Source organism: Onthophagus taurus, chromosome 1 (assembly GCF_036711975.1).
Source record: "Onthophagus taurus isolate NC chromosome 1, IU_Otau_3.0, whole genome shotgun sequence".
Classification (NCBI taxonomy): domain Eukaryota; kingdom Metazoa; phylum Arthropoda; class Insecta; order Coleoptera; family Scarabaeidae; genus Onthophagus; species Onthophagus taurus.
The window spans coordinates 40,711,074-40,726,542 of record NC_091966.1 but is presented as its reverse complement, the minus strand read 5'-3'; the positions used below and the strand labels follow the sequence as shown (position 1 = coordinate 40,726,542).

At 32.3% G+C, this 15,469-nt stretch overlaps 2 protein-coding genes across 3 annotated transcripts; one reads left to right on the top strand and one right to left on the bottom strand.

The window, feature by feature from the left end:
• Positions 1-312: 312 nt before the first annotated feature.
• On the bottom strand, positions 313-5,954 carry LOC111416633 (serine-arginine protein 55-like). 2 transcript variants are annotated; one of them, XM_071201365.1, is made up of 3 exons: positions 5,494-5,954; positions 4,928-5,437; positions 313-1,083 (listed from the first exon to the last, which is right to left on the bottom strand). In XM_071201365.1, exons 1-3 carry the CDS (start codon positions 5,796-5,798, stop codon positions 816-818), a joined length of 1,083 nt encoding a protein of 360 aa, XP_071057466.1. In that variant the 5' UTR covers positions 5,799-5,954; the 3' UTR covers positions 313-815. The 2 variants fall into 2 exon arrangements, with proteins under 2 accessions (XP_071057466.1, XP_022904466.1); XM_023048698.2 differs by lacking the exon at positions 313-1,083 and having other exon boundaries at positions 4,412-5,437.
• A 3,826-nt stretch (positions 5,955-9,780) lies between these two features.
• Positions 9,781-10,970, top strand: LOC111416637 (myb/SANT-like DNA-binding domain-containing protein 3). The gene is made up of 3 exons (XM_023048702.2): positions 9,781-9,955; positions 10,005-10,229; positions 10,280-10,970. The coding sequence occupies exons 1-3, from the start codon at positions 9,857-9,859 to the stop codon at positions 10,856-10,858; spliced, it is 903 nt and encodes a 300-aa protein (XP_022904470.2). The 5' UTR covers positions 9,781-9,856; the 3' UTR covers positions 10,859-10,970.
• Positions 10,971-15,469: the final 4,499 nt, after the last annotated feature.

The window sequence follows — 15,469 nt, the reverse complement described above, 5'->3', positions numbered from 1 at the left end:
TTTACTCAACGGACCTTGCCGCGGTATTTTGTAAATCTAGGGACTTTATTGAAATGGAGTATAGTGCGACATCTCTTAATCATTGGCGAAATTAAACCGATTTTTTGTATCAATTTTACGAACCTAAGAGGTTCGAATCGCCACCTTAAACATTTTCAACTTTGTTTAGTTGTAATTAAATTTTTAGCCGGATATTCATAACTTCGTAACACTGTGCGCCCTTTACTGCCTCCCTGTATGCCGCTAGTGCCCACAAGAGGGCGTTATCGCCCACTTTGAAAAAGATTGATCTAAATTAAACAGATTGAATCATCTCATTTAATGAATTTATTTGTAAAAAGTAATAAACTGTGCACATTTTACACAGTTAGAGTAGTCCATAACATACCTTATTTTTTAGCCTGAAACTTATTTGACACATCTCGTTTAACTCTACAGTTTTTATTTTTTTTTAATTTAATCCTATGGTGGAGGAGGAGGAGGGAATCCAGAAAAAAAAAACTAAATCAGAATCTTCATGAGCACATTTAAAATAAAAAAAAAAAATACAGTAAGAAACGAAATCGAAGCCACAGACCAAATCCCAAAAATTAGACCTCCAATTTTAAAGTTTCATTTTTCATATCGTTATATACATTGTATATTATCATATATCAAATTTCATTTCTGAATGTATCAGTGGAATTCTATAACTAAACAATTTAAATCAATAAAAGAAAGTAATATTACAAAAAAATTATCAAAGCAACAAAAAAAAAAACTATTTCGTATTTTTTCCTTCTTATCCTTCGTTATTATTATTATTTTCTTTTGGTTCAAGACCGGCTGTTAGATTTACTGCGTCTATCTTTACTCGCCGACCTGGAATGCGAACGATCCTTGGACATTTGCTTATGATTGGAAATGGAGCGGGATCGTGATGATCGTTTAGGATTCGAACGGGACCGCGAACGCGATTTAGATCGAGCCGGAGATTTACTTTTCGAATGTCCACGCGATTTCGAACGACTCCTCGACTTGGATCGGGAACGAGAACGTTGCTTAGACCTAGATCTGCTACGACTCGAAGACCGCGAACGTTTTATCCACAGCCATTTAACACGTTGACTGTTATGAGAAGCGAGAAGTCTTGAAGCACGGCAAAATTTCCACAATAGCCATGAGAAGCATCAGTTGATTCTCATGTCTATTTAATTTTTAAATTGTTCAGGCCAGAATGGATATACTTTCAGTGACTATTGCGGCAGTCAACGTGTTAAAATATTGGTCGTGACCTTCATATAACCTTGAAAATAAGGTTAAGATCAAAAAATTTGATCGTCATATCCCATTTCGCACAGAACAACTTTCATTTGTGTGCTTTTTAAAAATAAACAATGCTTATACTCCAATATATTTTATAAATTTATTAAGTCTACCGGTTTCGGCCTAGACCATCGTCAGGAGTCTATAAGGTTTTAAACGTTCATAAAATAAAATGTCAAATTTTCATATATTATTAATGGACTGTGAAATGAAATAGAATGATGTATTGAAACAGATGTAAATCGAAAGTTTTAACAATTATACCGATGAACCCTAGAATTCTTATGCTATATTCAATCATAAAATTACATAAACAAAACCATCCTATTCGCCCCATAATCACATATGTCAGTTCAAGTACTCAGAAAATCGCCAGATTCATCAATCTCTCTATTACCAGACAGTTACAATATAAACCTGCTAACACAATCAAAAATAGAAAAGAGCTAGTAGAAACAATTTCTAATATCAACATCCCCCATAACTTTCAAATGATCTCATTTGATATCACTAATCTCTATACCAACATAGCTATCCACGAAACCTTAACCATAGTTCACAATTACCTGAAAACCCGTCTCAATACAACCAACACCGAACAATTATTTAAATTAATAAAACACTGCACCGAACTTAATTTTTGCCAATTAAATGGAGAAATGTTTAAATGCTGCTAGGCTACTAGCAGATTTCTTCATAGACCAACTAGAAACGTCACTACTTGAACCTACTGATCCATTCAATAAATACATTTTACTATGGAAAAGATATGTTGATGACATCTTGATTCTCTGGGATAACTCATCGCCCAACAACATCAGTGAACTTCTACAACACGTCAATACTTTCCACAACAAAATCAACTTCACTATGGAAATTGAAAAGAATGAATCCATCAATTTCTCAGACCTTACTCTGAAAAAAGTTTGAAATAAGATTGAATACAACATATACAGGAAAGCTACTCAATCAGACACGGTAATACCCGCAGACTCCTTTCACCACCATATACACAAACATGCTGCTTTCAACTCATACATACATCGTATACAAGAAACACCATTGTTAACGTCAATTTTGACATATTTGTAATTGTCTTGAAAAATCCTTTAAAATGAGCCCAAACATGATACGTTTAATTCCAATATTAGTCGAGATATAAGTAACTTCCGGTTTGAAATGTCAATATGATTTTGACATATTCTTAATTTTTATAAAATGTCTTAATATTTGTCACAAAAACAAGTATATAATAAAAAAAAATAAAAAATTAAGGTTGGTATTAACATTTAAAAATTAAATTACTATCTTTATTATTTATTATTGTTAACTTAGGGTTTAATGTTTTTTATTCTAACTTTTTTGCTTTTTGAGATAAGTACGTCACTTTGGACTCATTTTAAAGGTTTTTTAATGAAGATGACAAATATGTCAAAATTGACGTTTCAAACCGGAAGTGATTGTATTTCTATTAATATTAAAGTTAAATATGTCGAGTTTGGACTCATTTTAAAGGAGATTTTATGATTTCGGATTTAGTCCCACGTCTCTCAAGACGGCTAAACCTGAATGATTCTAGTTCTAGTGTTAGTTTTAGGTTTAATTGTTATTTAACCCTAAATTCTTGTACATTTTAATTGATCTAAAAATTTTTTTTTCATTTAATCCACTTACCTTGCTTATAATTTCATCCATTTACCCATTTTGAATTAAATACAACCTTTAAATCCAATTAATTATGTGTTTTTCATTAAAAAAACTTAAATTCACCGTTATTTTTGACAAACAACTGCAATATTTCGATCTTAATCACCATGGTAACCGAGTCAAGTTGGATAACCTTAAAATAATAAAATTTTATTTCGATTTTTTTATCAACTCTAACATAATTTTCATTAATTTTGAAACAATTTGGATTCTTTACGATTATCTCGCATTCATAACAAATTCGTTACTTTAAATCAATTAATTAAGAGAAATAAATTAAAAATATTTTTTTTGATTTAATCCACTTACCTTGTTTATAGTACCCTAGATAAGCCAATTTTGAGTTAAATACAGCCTTTTAAACCAATTAAATAAGACTTTTTCCTTAAAAAACTTAAATTCTACGTCAATTTTGACAAGCAACTGCAATATTTCGATCTTAATCACCATGGTAACCGAGTCAAGTTGGATAACCTTAAAATAATAAAATTTTATTCTGATTTTTTCATCAATTCTAACACAATTTTCATTAATTTTGAAACAATTCGAATTCTTTACGATTATCTCGCATTCATAACAAATTCGTTAATTGTAGTTAATTTAAATCGATTAATTAAGAGAAATAAATTAAAAATATTTTTTTTGATTTAATCCACTTACCTTGTTTATAATACCCTAGATAAGCCAATTTTGAGTTAAATACAGCCTTTTAAACCAATTAAATAAGACTTTTTCCTTAAAAAACTTAAATTCTACGTCAATTTTGACAAGCACCTGCCATTTTTGGATCTTAATCACCATGGTAACCGAGTCAAGTTGGATAACCTAACAATAATAAAATTATAACCGTTAATATTTCGCGTTATATTTTAATATTTTTTTAATTTTATTTTATCGTTTTTTTTTGTATTTTTGTATATTGCTTCTTAAGTGAAATACACTGTATAAATAAAAGCATAGAGATGTCAATTCTTCCAATGACGTCACAACGAGGCATTTGCGGGGATACGTTCATAAAAACAGCGTTCATATGGAGTTGGATAACGTTATACAGTACGTTTATTCAACGCGCCTTTTTATACAGTATGTTTACTCAACGGACCTTGCTGCGGTACTTTGTAAATCTAGGGATTTTATTGAAATGGAGTATAGTGCGACATCTCTTAATCATTGGCGAAATTAAACCGATTTTTTTATCAATTTTACGAACCTAAGAGGTTGGAATCGCCACCTTAAACATTTTCAACTTCATTTAGTTGTAATTAGATTTTTGGCCAGATATTCATAACTTCGTAACGCTGTGCGCCCTTTACTGCCTCCCTGTATGCCGCTAGTGCCCACAAGAGGGCGTTATCGCCCACTTTGAAAAAGACTGATCTAAATTAAACAGATTGGATCATCTCATTTAATGAATTTATTTGTAAAAAGTAATAAACTGTGCACATTTTACACAGTTAGAGTAGTCCATAACATACCTTATTTTTTAGCCTGAAACTTATTTGACACATCTCGTTTAACTCTACAGTTTTTATTTTTTTTAATTTAATCCTATGGAGGAGGAGGAGGAGGGAATCCAGAAAAAAAAAGCTAAATCAGAATCTTCATGAGCACATTTAAAATAAAAAAAAAAATACAGTAAGAAACGAAATCGAAGCCACAGACCAAATCCCAAAAATTAGACCTCCAATTATAAAGTTTCATTTTTCATATCGTTATATACATTGTATATTATCATATATCAAATTTCATTTCTGAATGTATCAGTGGAATTCTATAACTAAACAATTTAAATCAATAAAAGAAAGTAATATTACAAAAAAATTATCAAAGCAACAAAAAAAAAAAAACTATTTCGTATTTTTTCCTTCTTATCCTTCGTTATTATTATTATTTTCTTTTGGTTCAAGATCGGCTGTTAGATTTACTGCGTCTATCTTTACTCGCCGACCTGGAATGCGAACGATCCTTGGACATTTGCTTATGATTGGAAATGGAGCGGGATCGTGATGATCGTTTAGGATTCGAACGGGACCGCGAACGCGATTTAGATCGAGCCGGAGATTTACTTTTCGAATGTCCACGCGATTTCGAACGACTCCTCGACTTGGATCGGGAACGAGAACGTTGCTTAGACCTGGATCTGCTACGACTCGAAGACCGCGAACGTTTTCCCCCACGCCTCCTATCCTCGACCAACCTAATCCTACGTCCATTTAATTCGGTTGCGTCCAATTTTTCGATTGCATTCTTCATATCCGAGTAAGAGGCAAATTCTACCACACCTTCGTTACGTCTCAACTTGTGAGCATCTGCGTATGTTACTTCACCAGCTTGGCGCATATAATCTTTCAAATCTTGCCAACTTACTCGTGTACTTAAATTTTCAACTATTAAACGATGTTCTGTTCGGGTTGGTGGTCCATATCTAAACACAAATTAAATTAATATCAAAATCACACGTATATTTAAATAATTCTTTACCTATCGGAGTCCCTATCGCGATATCTTCCTCTCGGAGGTCCATATCCTCGTCCATTACCTCTCCATTGATCAGACCCTCTCGGTGTACCCCTCGCTTTTTCAACAGAAACACGTTCCCCTAATAATTCTTTACCATTTAATTCATAAACGGCATCATCGGCGTCCCTATAATCATCGAAATCGACGAAAGCGTAGCCGTTCTTCATGGCAACCTCCTTAATGCGTCCATATTTTCTAAAGAACTTCTCCACGTCGCGCTCACGCACCCTGTACGTTAATCCGCCGACGAAAACGCGCGTTCCCATCGTCGATATTTAGAAAATCGTTCGGGTTTTCACTTAAATAAAACGAAAGCTTAACGACGCCGTTTTTTCCCACTTATTCACCAAGAAATTGACAGGCAGCAACGTATTTCAAACATAACCTAAAAAAGAGGCTTCATTACGCCGGAACGACGCGGTGCGGTGGCTACATCAACTAATTTCGACAACATATTTTATAATATCGATAAAGTAGGATTTAAATTCTAACTAATAATTAACACATTTTCATTAATATTTATTTAATACGAATTTTAAGTTACTTATTTAAATTCATTTTGGGAAAATTGTTTACTTATATGAATTAATTCAAATTTAATCCGTAAGATGGCACTATTGATCGGAGATAGAAATATTTATTAAAAACCAAATAAATAAGATTAAATTATATATATTTTACTACAAATTGATATATTTTGTGTTATTATTGTTGTTATTATCTTATAAATGTGGTAAAAATGAATTTAAAATAAATTTAAAAATATGACAAACTAAAACTTTAACAATTATCTCATAGATGGCGCATTTAAAAAAATTTATTTATTTTAATTGAAATTTATTAAAAAATTAATGATATAATGTATTTAACAATGTTTAAAAAGATATAAAAGTAATATATATACTTATCACAAAAACAAAACACAATCTTTTTATTTATACAGTGTATTTCATTTAAGAAGCAATACACAAAAATATAAAGATATTAAAAAAATATATGCGTGATAATCGTAAAGAATTCGAATTGTTTTAAAATTAATAAAAATTAGGTTAGCTTGTAAAAAATCGAAATAAAATTTTATAATTTTAAGGTTATCCAACTTGACTCGGTTACCATGGTGATTAAGATCGAAATATTGCAGTTGCTTGTCAAAATTGACGTTTAATTTAAGTTTTTTTAATGAAAAACACAATCAATTGGATTTAAAGGTTGTATTTAATTCAAAATGGGTAAATGGATGAAATTATAAGCAAGGTAAGTGGATTATATAAAAAATTTTTTTTTAGATCAATTAAAACGTACAAGAATTTAAGGTTAAATAACAATTAAAACTAGAACTAACACTAGACCTAGAACTAGAAAGTTTTAGGTTTAGCCGGGCGTCTTAGACAAGAACTTAGAAAAGTCTGAAAACTTAGTGTTAGTTCTAGTTTTACACTGTCACTATCACAAGAACTAATACAAGACCTAGAACTAGCAACAGTCGGGTTTAGTCATGAAAAAAACTTTCAGTTGTCAATGTCAACTTTAATTTTATTATTATATTCGTAATCTTCATAAAATAACCTTTAAAGTGAGTCCAAACTTGACGCATTTATCTCAAAAAACCAAAAAGTTCGAACTTTCAACTTTTAATTTTGACATATTTGTCAACTTCATAAAAAATCCTTTAAAATGAGTCCAAACTCGACATATTTAATTTTAATATTAATGGAAATACAATCACTTCCGGTTTGAAACGTCAACGTCAATTTTGACATATTTGTCACCTTCATTAAAAAACCTTTAAAATGAGTCCGAAGATGACGCACTTATTTTAAAAAACAATAAAATTTGAATAAAAAAACGTTAAACCCGAAGTTAGCAACAATGAAGATAGTAATTTAACTATTAAATATTAATACCAACCTTAATTTTTTATTTTATTTTTGTTTTTGTGATAAATTTTAAGACATTGTATAAAAATAAAAAATTTGTCAAAATGACATTGACATTTCAAACCGGAAGTTGCTTATATCTCGAGTAATATTGGAATTAAACGTATCATGTTTGGGCTCATTTTAAAGGGTTTTTCATGACAATTACAAATATGTCAAAATTGACGTTGACATTTCTAACCGGAATCTCAATGTTGTCTAAACACTTAGAACTGATTCTGTACTTTCTGGAACTTTTCAGAATTTGTAAAAGTTTATGCTAATCTCTCACAATTTTTCGCAATGTTTTACGGAGATAATAAGCAATAATACTCTGGTCTAGCTAACAATCTCTGATAACTGCTTGTAAAAGATTAGACACTGCTTCCGAAATACTGAAAAGTCTTTATAGAAGACTAGAAACTGATTCCAAGAGACAGAAATTGGTTCCAAAATAGTGAATAGTGCTTGCAAAAGACTAGCAACTGCTTCAAAATACTAAAAGGTGCTTACAGAACACTAAAAGGTGCTTACAGAACACTAGAAACTGCTTTCAAAATATAGAAACTACTTCCAAAAATAAGAAACTGCTTCTAAAATACTGAAAAGTGCTTGCAGAAGTCTAGAAACTGGTTCCAAGCAACAGAAATTGCTTCCAAAATAGTGAATAGTGCTTGCAAAAGACTATAAACTGCTTCAGAATACTGAAAGGTGCTTACAGAAGACTAGAAACTGCTTTCAAAAGATAGAAACTACTTCCAAAAATAAGAAACTGCTTCTAAAATACTGAAAAATGCTAGCAGAAAACTAAAAACTGGTTCCAAGGGACAGAAATTGCTTCCAAAATAGTGAATAGTGCTTGCAAAAGACTAGAAACTGCTTCAAAATACTGAAAGGTGCTTACAGAAGGCTAGAAACTGCTTTTAAAAGATAGAAACTACTTCCAAAAATAAGAAACTGCTTCTAAAATACTGAGAAGTGCTTGCAGAAGACTAGAAACTGATTCCAAGAGACAGAAATTGCTTTCAAAATAGTGAATAGTGCTTGCAAAAGACTAGAAACTGCTTCAAAATACTGAAAGGTGCTTACAGAAAACTAGAAACTACTTCCAAAAATAAGAAACTGCTTCTACAATACTGAAAAGTGCTTGCAGAAGACTAGAAACTGATTCCAAGAGACAGAAATTGCTTCCTAAATAGTGAATAATACTTGCAAAAGACTAGAAACTGCTTCAAAATACTGAAAGGTGGTCACAGAAGACTAGAAACTGCTTTCAAAAGATAGAAACTACTTGCATAAATAAGCAACTGCTTGTAAAATACTGAAAAGTGCTTGCAAAAGACTAGAAACTGCTTCCAAAATACTGAAAAGTGCTTACAGAAGACTAGAAACTGATTCCAAGAGACAGAATCTGCTTCCAAAATAGTGAATAGTGCTTATAAAAAACTAGAAACTGCATCCAAACGATAGAACTTGCTTTCAAAAATAAGAAACTGCTTCTAAAATACTGAAACGTGCTCCCAACAGATAGAAATTGCTTTCAAAATACTGAAAGCTGCTTGCAAACGACTAGAACTACTTCCAAAATACTGAAAAGTGCTTACAGAAGACTAAAAACTGATTTCAAGGGACAGAAATTGCTTCCAAAATAGTGAATAGTGTTTGCAAAAAACTAGAGACTAATTCCAAGAGACAGAAATTGCTTCCGAAACTGCATCCAAACGATAGAACCTGCTTCCAAAAATAAGAAATTACTTCTAAAATACCGAAAAGTGCTTCCAACCTAGAAATTCTAGAACTAGAATCATTCGGGTTTAGCCGTCTTGAGAGACGTGCGGCTAAATCCAAATGTTTCTAGTTCTCGGTCTAGTATTAGTTCTAGTTTTAATTGTTATTTAACGTTAGATTGTGGTATATTTTTATTAAATGAAAAGTAGAACTTAAACTAGACCTAGAACTTGACACATTCCGTTTAGCCGTGTGTCTCTTAAGACGGCTAAACGTGAATGTTTCTAGTTCTGGGTCTAACGTTAATTTTAGTGACAGTGGTAGCTAAAAAATTATATATATTTTACTAAAAAATGATATATTTTGTGTTATAATCGTTATTATCTTATAAATGTAGTAAAAATTCCTAAAATTTAAAAATATGACATATTAAAACTTTGACAATTATCTCATAGATGGCGCATTTTAAAAAAATTATTTATTTAATTAAAATTAATTAAAAAATTAATGATTTAATGTATTTAACAATGTTTAAAAAGATATAAAAATAAAACGTTTAATGAATAAAACTTAGAAATGAAAATCAAATAAGTCAAATTTTTTATGTCAATTTTCTTGTCGCGCCAATTTTATCAAAAAGAAATCAATTTTTAGATTAACCAACAAGTAACAATAAAAAAATGCTTTGGTTGTCCCCTTTTTGGACGATTATATCACTTTTACGAAATTATTTTGTAATAATCCATTCGATTTTAAACGAAATGTTTATACCCCACAAGGTTTTTAAAGTTAAATCTCCAAGATATCAAAAATAACAACATTTTGCAGGTTTTTATAAACGATGATACCTACAACTACGATTTAGAAGTATTTTCACACGAACCCAAACGACCAAATTTATCAAAAATCGAAAAAGAAATTTTATTAGAACTGATTGAAAATGAAATAGATTTAATTGAAATTTCGGCACGAGATGGGAATTCTTTGTATAAAAAGCGTTTAGCATGGCAAAGAATTTGTAAACAATTTAATTCATGCGATATAACAACGAATGTAAGTTAAAAAAGTTACTTCTATAATTTATTTTTTAATGTTCTTTTAAGAAAACGATTTACCAACTAAAATCGTGGTGGTCAAACTACAAAAGTCTTCCCCATCTTAAATCTTACGAACAAATTGGAGAAGGAAATTGGAGCGATGAAAACATGCTAAAAAATCATGACATTTCCGAAAAAATCTCAAAAGATGTAACAGTTTTCGACCCAAACCTAGAAAATTCCCAAACTCCCAGCTACGCTTCGTTATCAACGATAGATAAATCGATGAAATCTCGAAAGAACGTCGAAGAGAAAGTTTGCGATCTCCGTTCAGATAACGAAATACCCAAGAAAATCTCGAAAACCCACGAGAAACTTCTTCAAGAGTTACAATTAAGAGAAATTCAGAAACGCTACGAAATTATACAGGACGAGTCAAAAGTTAAGTTGGATATTTTAAGGATGCAGTTGAAACAGGAAGAATTCAAAATGATTCATGCCGAGCGAGATTTGGAAATGCAGAAGCAAAAAATTGCTATTCTCGATTTAGATATTAAACAAAAACAGATGGACATTGAAATGAGGGTATTTTTATTGAAGGAAAAACAAATCCATTTGAAAGGTAATAAACGTGGCGTTGTGTAATAATTGTGTTGTTGGTGGCTGTTTTGAAAATTTCCATTTTGTTGTAAAAATTTTTGATAAAAATTATGTTTATTTAACTTTAATAAAACAATGGTTTGTTTTTTAGTTGATAAATATAAAGTTTGCAGGGATAATTTTAGATTTGTTGATGCGAGATGTGCTATTTATAGAAAAATAGTGCACAAGGAGTTATTAGAAGTAAATTAATTCAAAAATAAAATAAATCAATCATTGACATCAGAGAACTTATCACCTATAAGATAATAGATGAGTCTACTATTGATACCGGATCATAGATGAATCTTAGAAACAAGATGTACGGCTAAACCTGAATGTTTCTACTTCTAGGTAGCGTTATTTAACATAAAATATCACTATGTTGCATATTTTTACTGCGTCAAAACTAGAACTAGTCTTCAGACGCACGGCTAAACCTGAATGTTTCTAGTTCTAGGTCTAGTGTTAGTTCTAGTTTTACACTAGCACTATCACTAGAAGTAACACAAGACCTAGAACTAGAATCATTTGGATTTAGCCGTCTTGAGAGACGTGCGGCTAAATCCAAATGTTTCCAGTTCTAGGTCTAGTGTTAGTTCTAGTTTTACACTAGCACTCTCACTAGAACTAACACAAGACCTAGAACTAGAATCATTTGGATTTAGCCGTCTTGAGAGACGTGCGGCTAAATCTAAATGTTTCTATAGTTCTAGGTCTAGTGTTAGTTCTAGTTTTACACTAGCAGTCTCACTAGAACTAACACAAGACCTAGAACTGGAATCATTTGGATTTAGCCGTCTTGAGAGACGTGCGGCTAAATCCAAATGTTTCCAGTTCTAGGTCTAGTGTTAGTTCTAGTTTTACACTAGCACTCTCACTAGAACTAACACAAGACCTAGAACTAGAATCATTTGGATTTAGCCGTCTTGAGAGACGTGCGGCTAAATCCAAATGTTTCTATAGTTCTAGGTCTAGTGTTAGTTCTAGTTTTACACTAGCACTCTCACTAGAACTAACACAAGACCTAGAACTGGAATCATTTGGATTTAGCCGTCTTGAGAGACGTGCGGCTAAATCCAAATGTTTCCAGTTCTAGGTCTAGTGTTAGTTCTAGTTTTACACTAGCACTCTTACTAGAACTAACACAAGACCTAGAACAAGAATCATTTGGATTTAGCCGTCTTGAGAGACGTGCGGCTAAATCCAAATGTTTCTAGTTCTAGGTCTAGTGTTAGTTCTAGTTTTACATTAGCATTCTTACTAGAACTAACACAAGACCTAGAACTAGAATCATTTGGATTTAGCCTCTCTTGAGAGACGTGCGGCTAATTCTGATACTTTCTAGTTCTATATCTAATGTTAGGTCTAGTGACAGTGGTAGGTAGCATTAGTTAGGATAAGATATCACTATGTTGCATATTTTTATTGCATTAAAACTAAAACTAACACTAGACCTAGAACTAAAAACATTCGGGTTTAGCCGTGCGTCTCTCAAGACGGCTAAACCCGAATGATTCTAGTGCTAGGTCTTGTGTTAGTTCTAGTTTTGCACTAGCACTCTCACTAGAACTAACACAAGACCTAGAACTAGAATCATTTGGCTTTAGCCGTCTTAAGAGGCGTGCGGCTAAATCCAAATGTTTCTAGTTCTAGGTCTAGTGTTAGTTCTAGTTTTACACTAGCACTCTCACTAGAACTAACACAAGACCTAGAACTAGAATCATTTGGATTTAGCCATCTTGAGAGACGTGCAGCTAAATCCAAATGTTTCTAGTTCTAGGTCTAGTGTTAGTTCTGGTTTTACACTATCACTAGAACTAACACAAGACCTACAACTAGAATCACTTGGATTTAGCCGTCTTGAGAAACGTGCGGCTAAATCCGAATGTTTCTAGTTCTGGATCTAGTGTTAGTTCTAGATTTACACTCTCACTAGAACTAATACAAGACCTAGAACTAGAATCATTTGGATTTAGCCGTCTTGAGAGACGTGCGGCTATAGTACAAACCACGAGAGCTGGCAGTGACAGATCGCTTAAAAATGGTATGAATCAAGATATGGACGTACGACTTAGATTATTTCACCACATACATTTAAATGTAGGTTATGTTAGTAATGGAGGTTATATGTTAAACATTGTCAAAGATATTATTTAATGATTAATGCGCGCGTTCACCAACTGTCAACGTTTGCAAACGGAGACCAAACTGTTGGCAACATTTCTGGTGAACGCAACGCTAACTTCAAACGTGTTTGGTAAACGACCGCCATTTTATCAATCGTATGATTTTTCCGTTAGCAAACGCAAACGGTGTTTGGTGTTAAAACACTGACAGATGAATTAAATCATGACAACGCTCACAAGACGTTTCGATTTGAGGTTATAATTATAGAGTTACATCCCTTAGAAGAACAGACGTACTTTTTCGACGTGGCCATTTGAATTGTACAGCAGACATATTAAACTAATGCTATCTCGTTCTAACACACATTACTCTCTAGCGGTTTGTGAACTACGTATGACATTTGTAAGAGCGGAAAATGATGATTTACTGCCAGCTCTCGTGGCGTCTACTATAAATCCAAATGTTTCTAGTTCTCGGTCTAGTTGTTGTAGTTCTAGTTTTAATTGTTATTTAGCGTTAGATTGTGGTATATTTTTATTAAACTAAAAGTAGAACTAACACTAGACCTACAACTAGAAACATTCACTTTAGGCGTGCGTCTTTTGCAAAACTATCCAATACTTGTACTATTAATCTATGTTGCATTTTATGTGGGACAGTGCAAGTGCATAGTAGTTTCGTAACTATGGTTACTGCATTCATATATTGCGAGTTATATGAAATTCCCGGTATAACAGAAAGCTGACAATCCTCAAGTGTCTGTAGGTTCAGCTCTCACTGGAAATAATAAGACACAATAAACTGCAAGACAAACTGCATGTCATATACTTATGGAGAAGTTATAAAAAAGTCTGTGCAGCAAGTCACAAAATGATTCAACAATAATACAAAGAATTGTTTGCAAAATTAAGCCCAAGGTTTATCATTGAAGGAGATTTCATTGAAGAAATTCGTTGATCACAGGGTATCTTTTATCCTTTCACATTCAGTAATTTTCTAACATAAATAAGGTAATACTAATCAGACAATTAAACACCAAATTCATTTTTCAGGCTTTATTGTACTGCAACACATATCTAAATAGGTGTTTTATTGCAACTTCAAAACATTAAACTTTAATTTAAAAATATTCTCGCCAATTGCCATCACAAAAGGTTGTATTAGTGCAGCCACATAGCGGCTGTTACGCCACCATCTAGAATTAACAAAATAAATTTAAACAACTTGTGAAGAAATTGCTTTGTGGAGACTAAATACTGCTTTCTGAAGACTAGATACTGCTGACAGGTCTAAATACTGCAAAAGAAAGATAAGATATTGTTGGAGAAAACATACATAACGTTGGCAGAAGACTAGATACTGCTTCTAGAAGACTAAATACTGCTTTCTGAAGACTAGATACTTCCGACAGGTCTAAATACAGCGTCTGGAACACTAAATACTGCCTTCTAAAGACTAAAATTGCTTTGTGGAGACTAAATACTGCTTTCTGAAGACTAGATACTGCTGATAGGTCTAAGTATTGCAAAAGAAAGATAAGATATTGTTAGAGAAAACATACATAACGTTGGCAGAAGACTAGATACTGCTTCTAGAAGACTAAATACTGCTTTCTGAAGACTAGATACTTCCGACAGGTCTAAATACAGCGTCTGGAACACTAAATACTGCTTTTACTACTTTTAAACGGCGCCCAGGTGCAGTGCACTCCTTGCACCCCCCGGTAGCGCCGCCTCTGCTTCCAATTCATTAACAAACTATCGTGGTTAGTATCAAACCCTGCCGTAACGTCCAAGATAATCTGTAAAATAACATGTTGTAAGCTTTTCTGGTATAATTACGAAAGAGATATTGTTTATACCAAACGAAACTCATATGGCCTTTTATAAAATGGCCATTTTTCAAGTAATTCTGATGTTGAGGTTACCGTTTTAAGGTCTGTAAACCTTAACTGTCTGCAAGCTTTCCAAGCATGGTCAAAATCTTCGGAAGGGAGATTATCATATGTTAATGATCAAATCATTATTATTAACAACTTAAAATACCTAGCAAAAGTTATTGTCATCAATGCACCTCAATTTAAGTATCGTATTAAAATATTAATAGACATGTTAAAAAAAAAACAAGCAAAGTTGAGCACTTTGAAGAACAAAACTTATTTTATCAAAAATTATCTCAGCTCCAATATAAATCTACAACTGTTTAATAGTTTTTGTAACAGGTAAAACAAAACAGTATTTTACTTACCAAATTGCACAATTTACTAAATTCACTTCATCCAGAAGTTTCGTTACGCGAAGGAACACGTGATATAAGCGAATGAGCTAGCACAGAATAAAGATACGATTTTTGGAAATAAGCAGAAACCGGTAGAAACAAGTAAACAAGGTTCGTATGGGTAATTGTAAATCATAACTTATTGGATTCGTTCAGTTTTGTTTAATGTTTATGTAATCGCGTGAACTTACAGAATATTTCATTCACGCA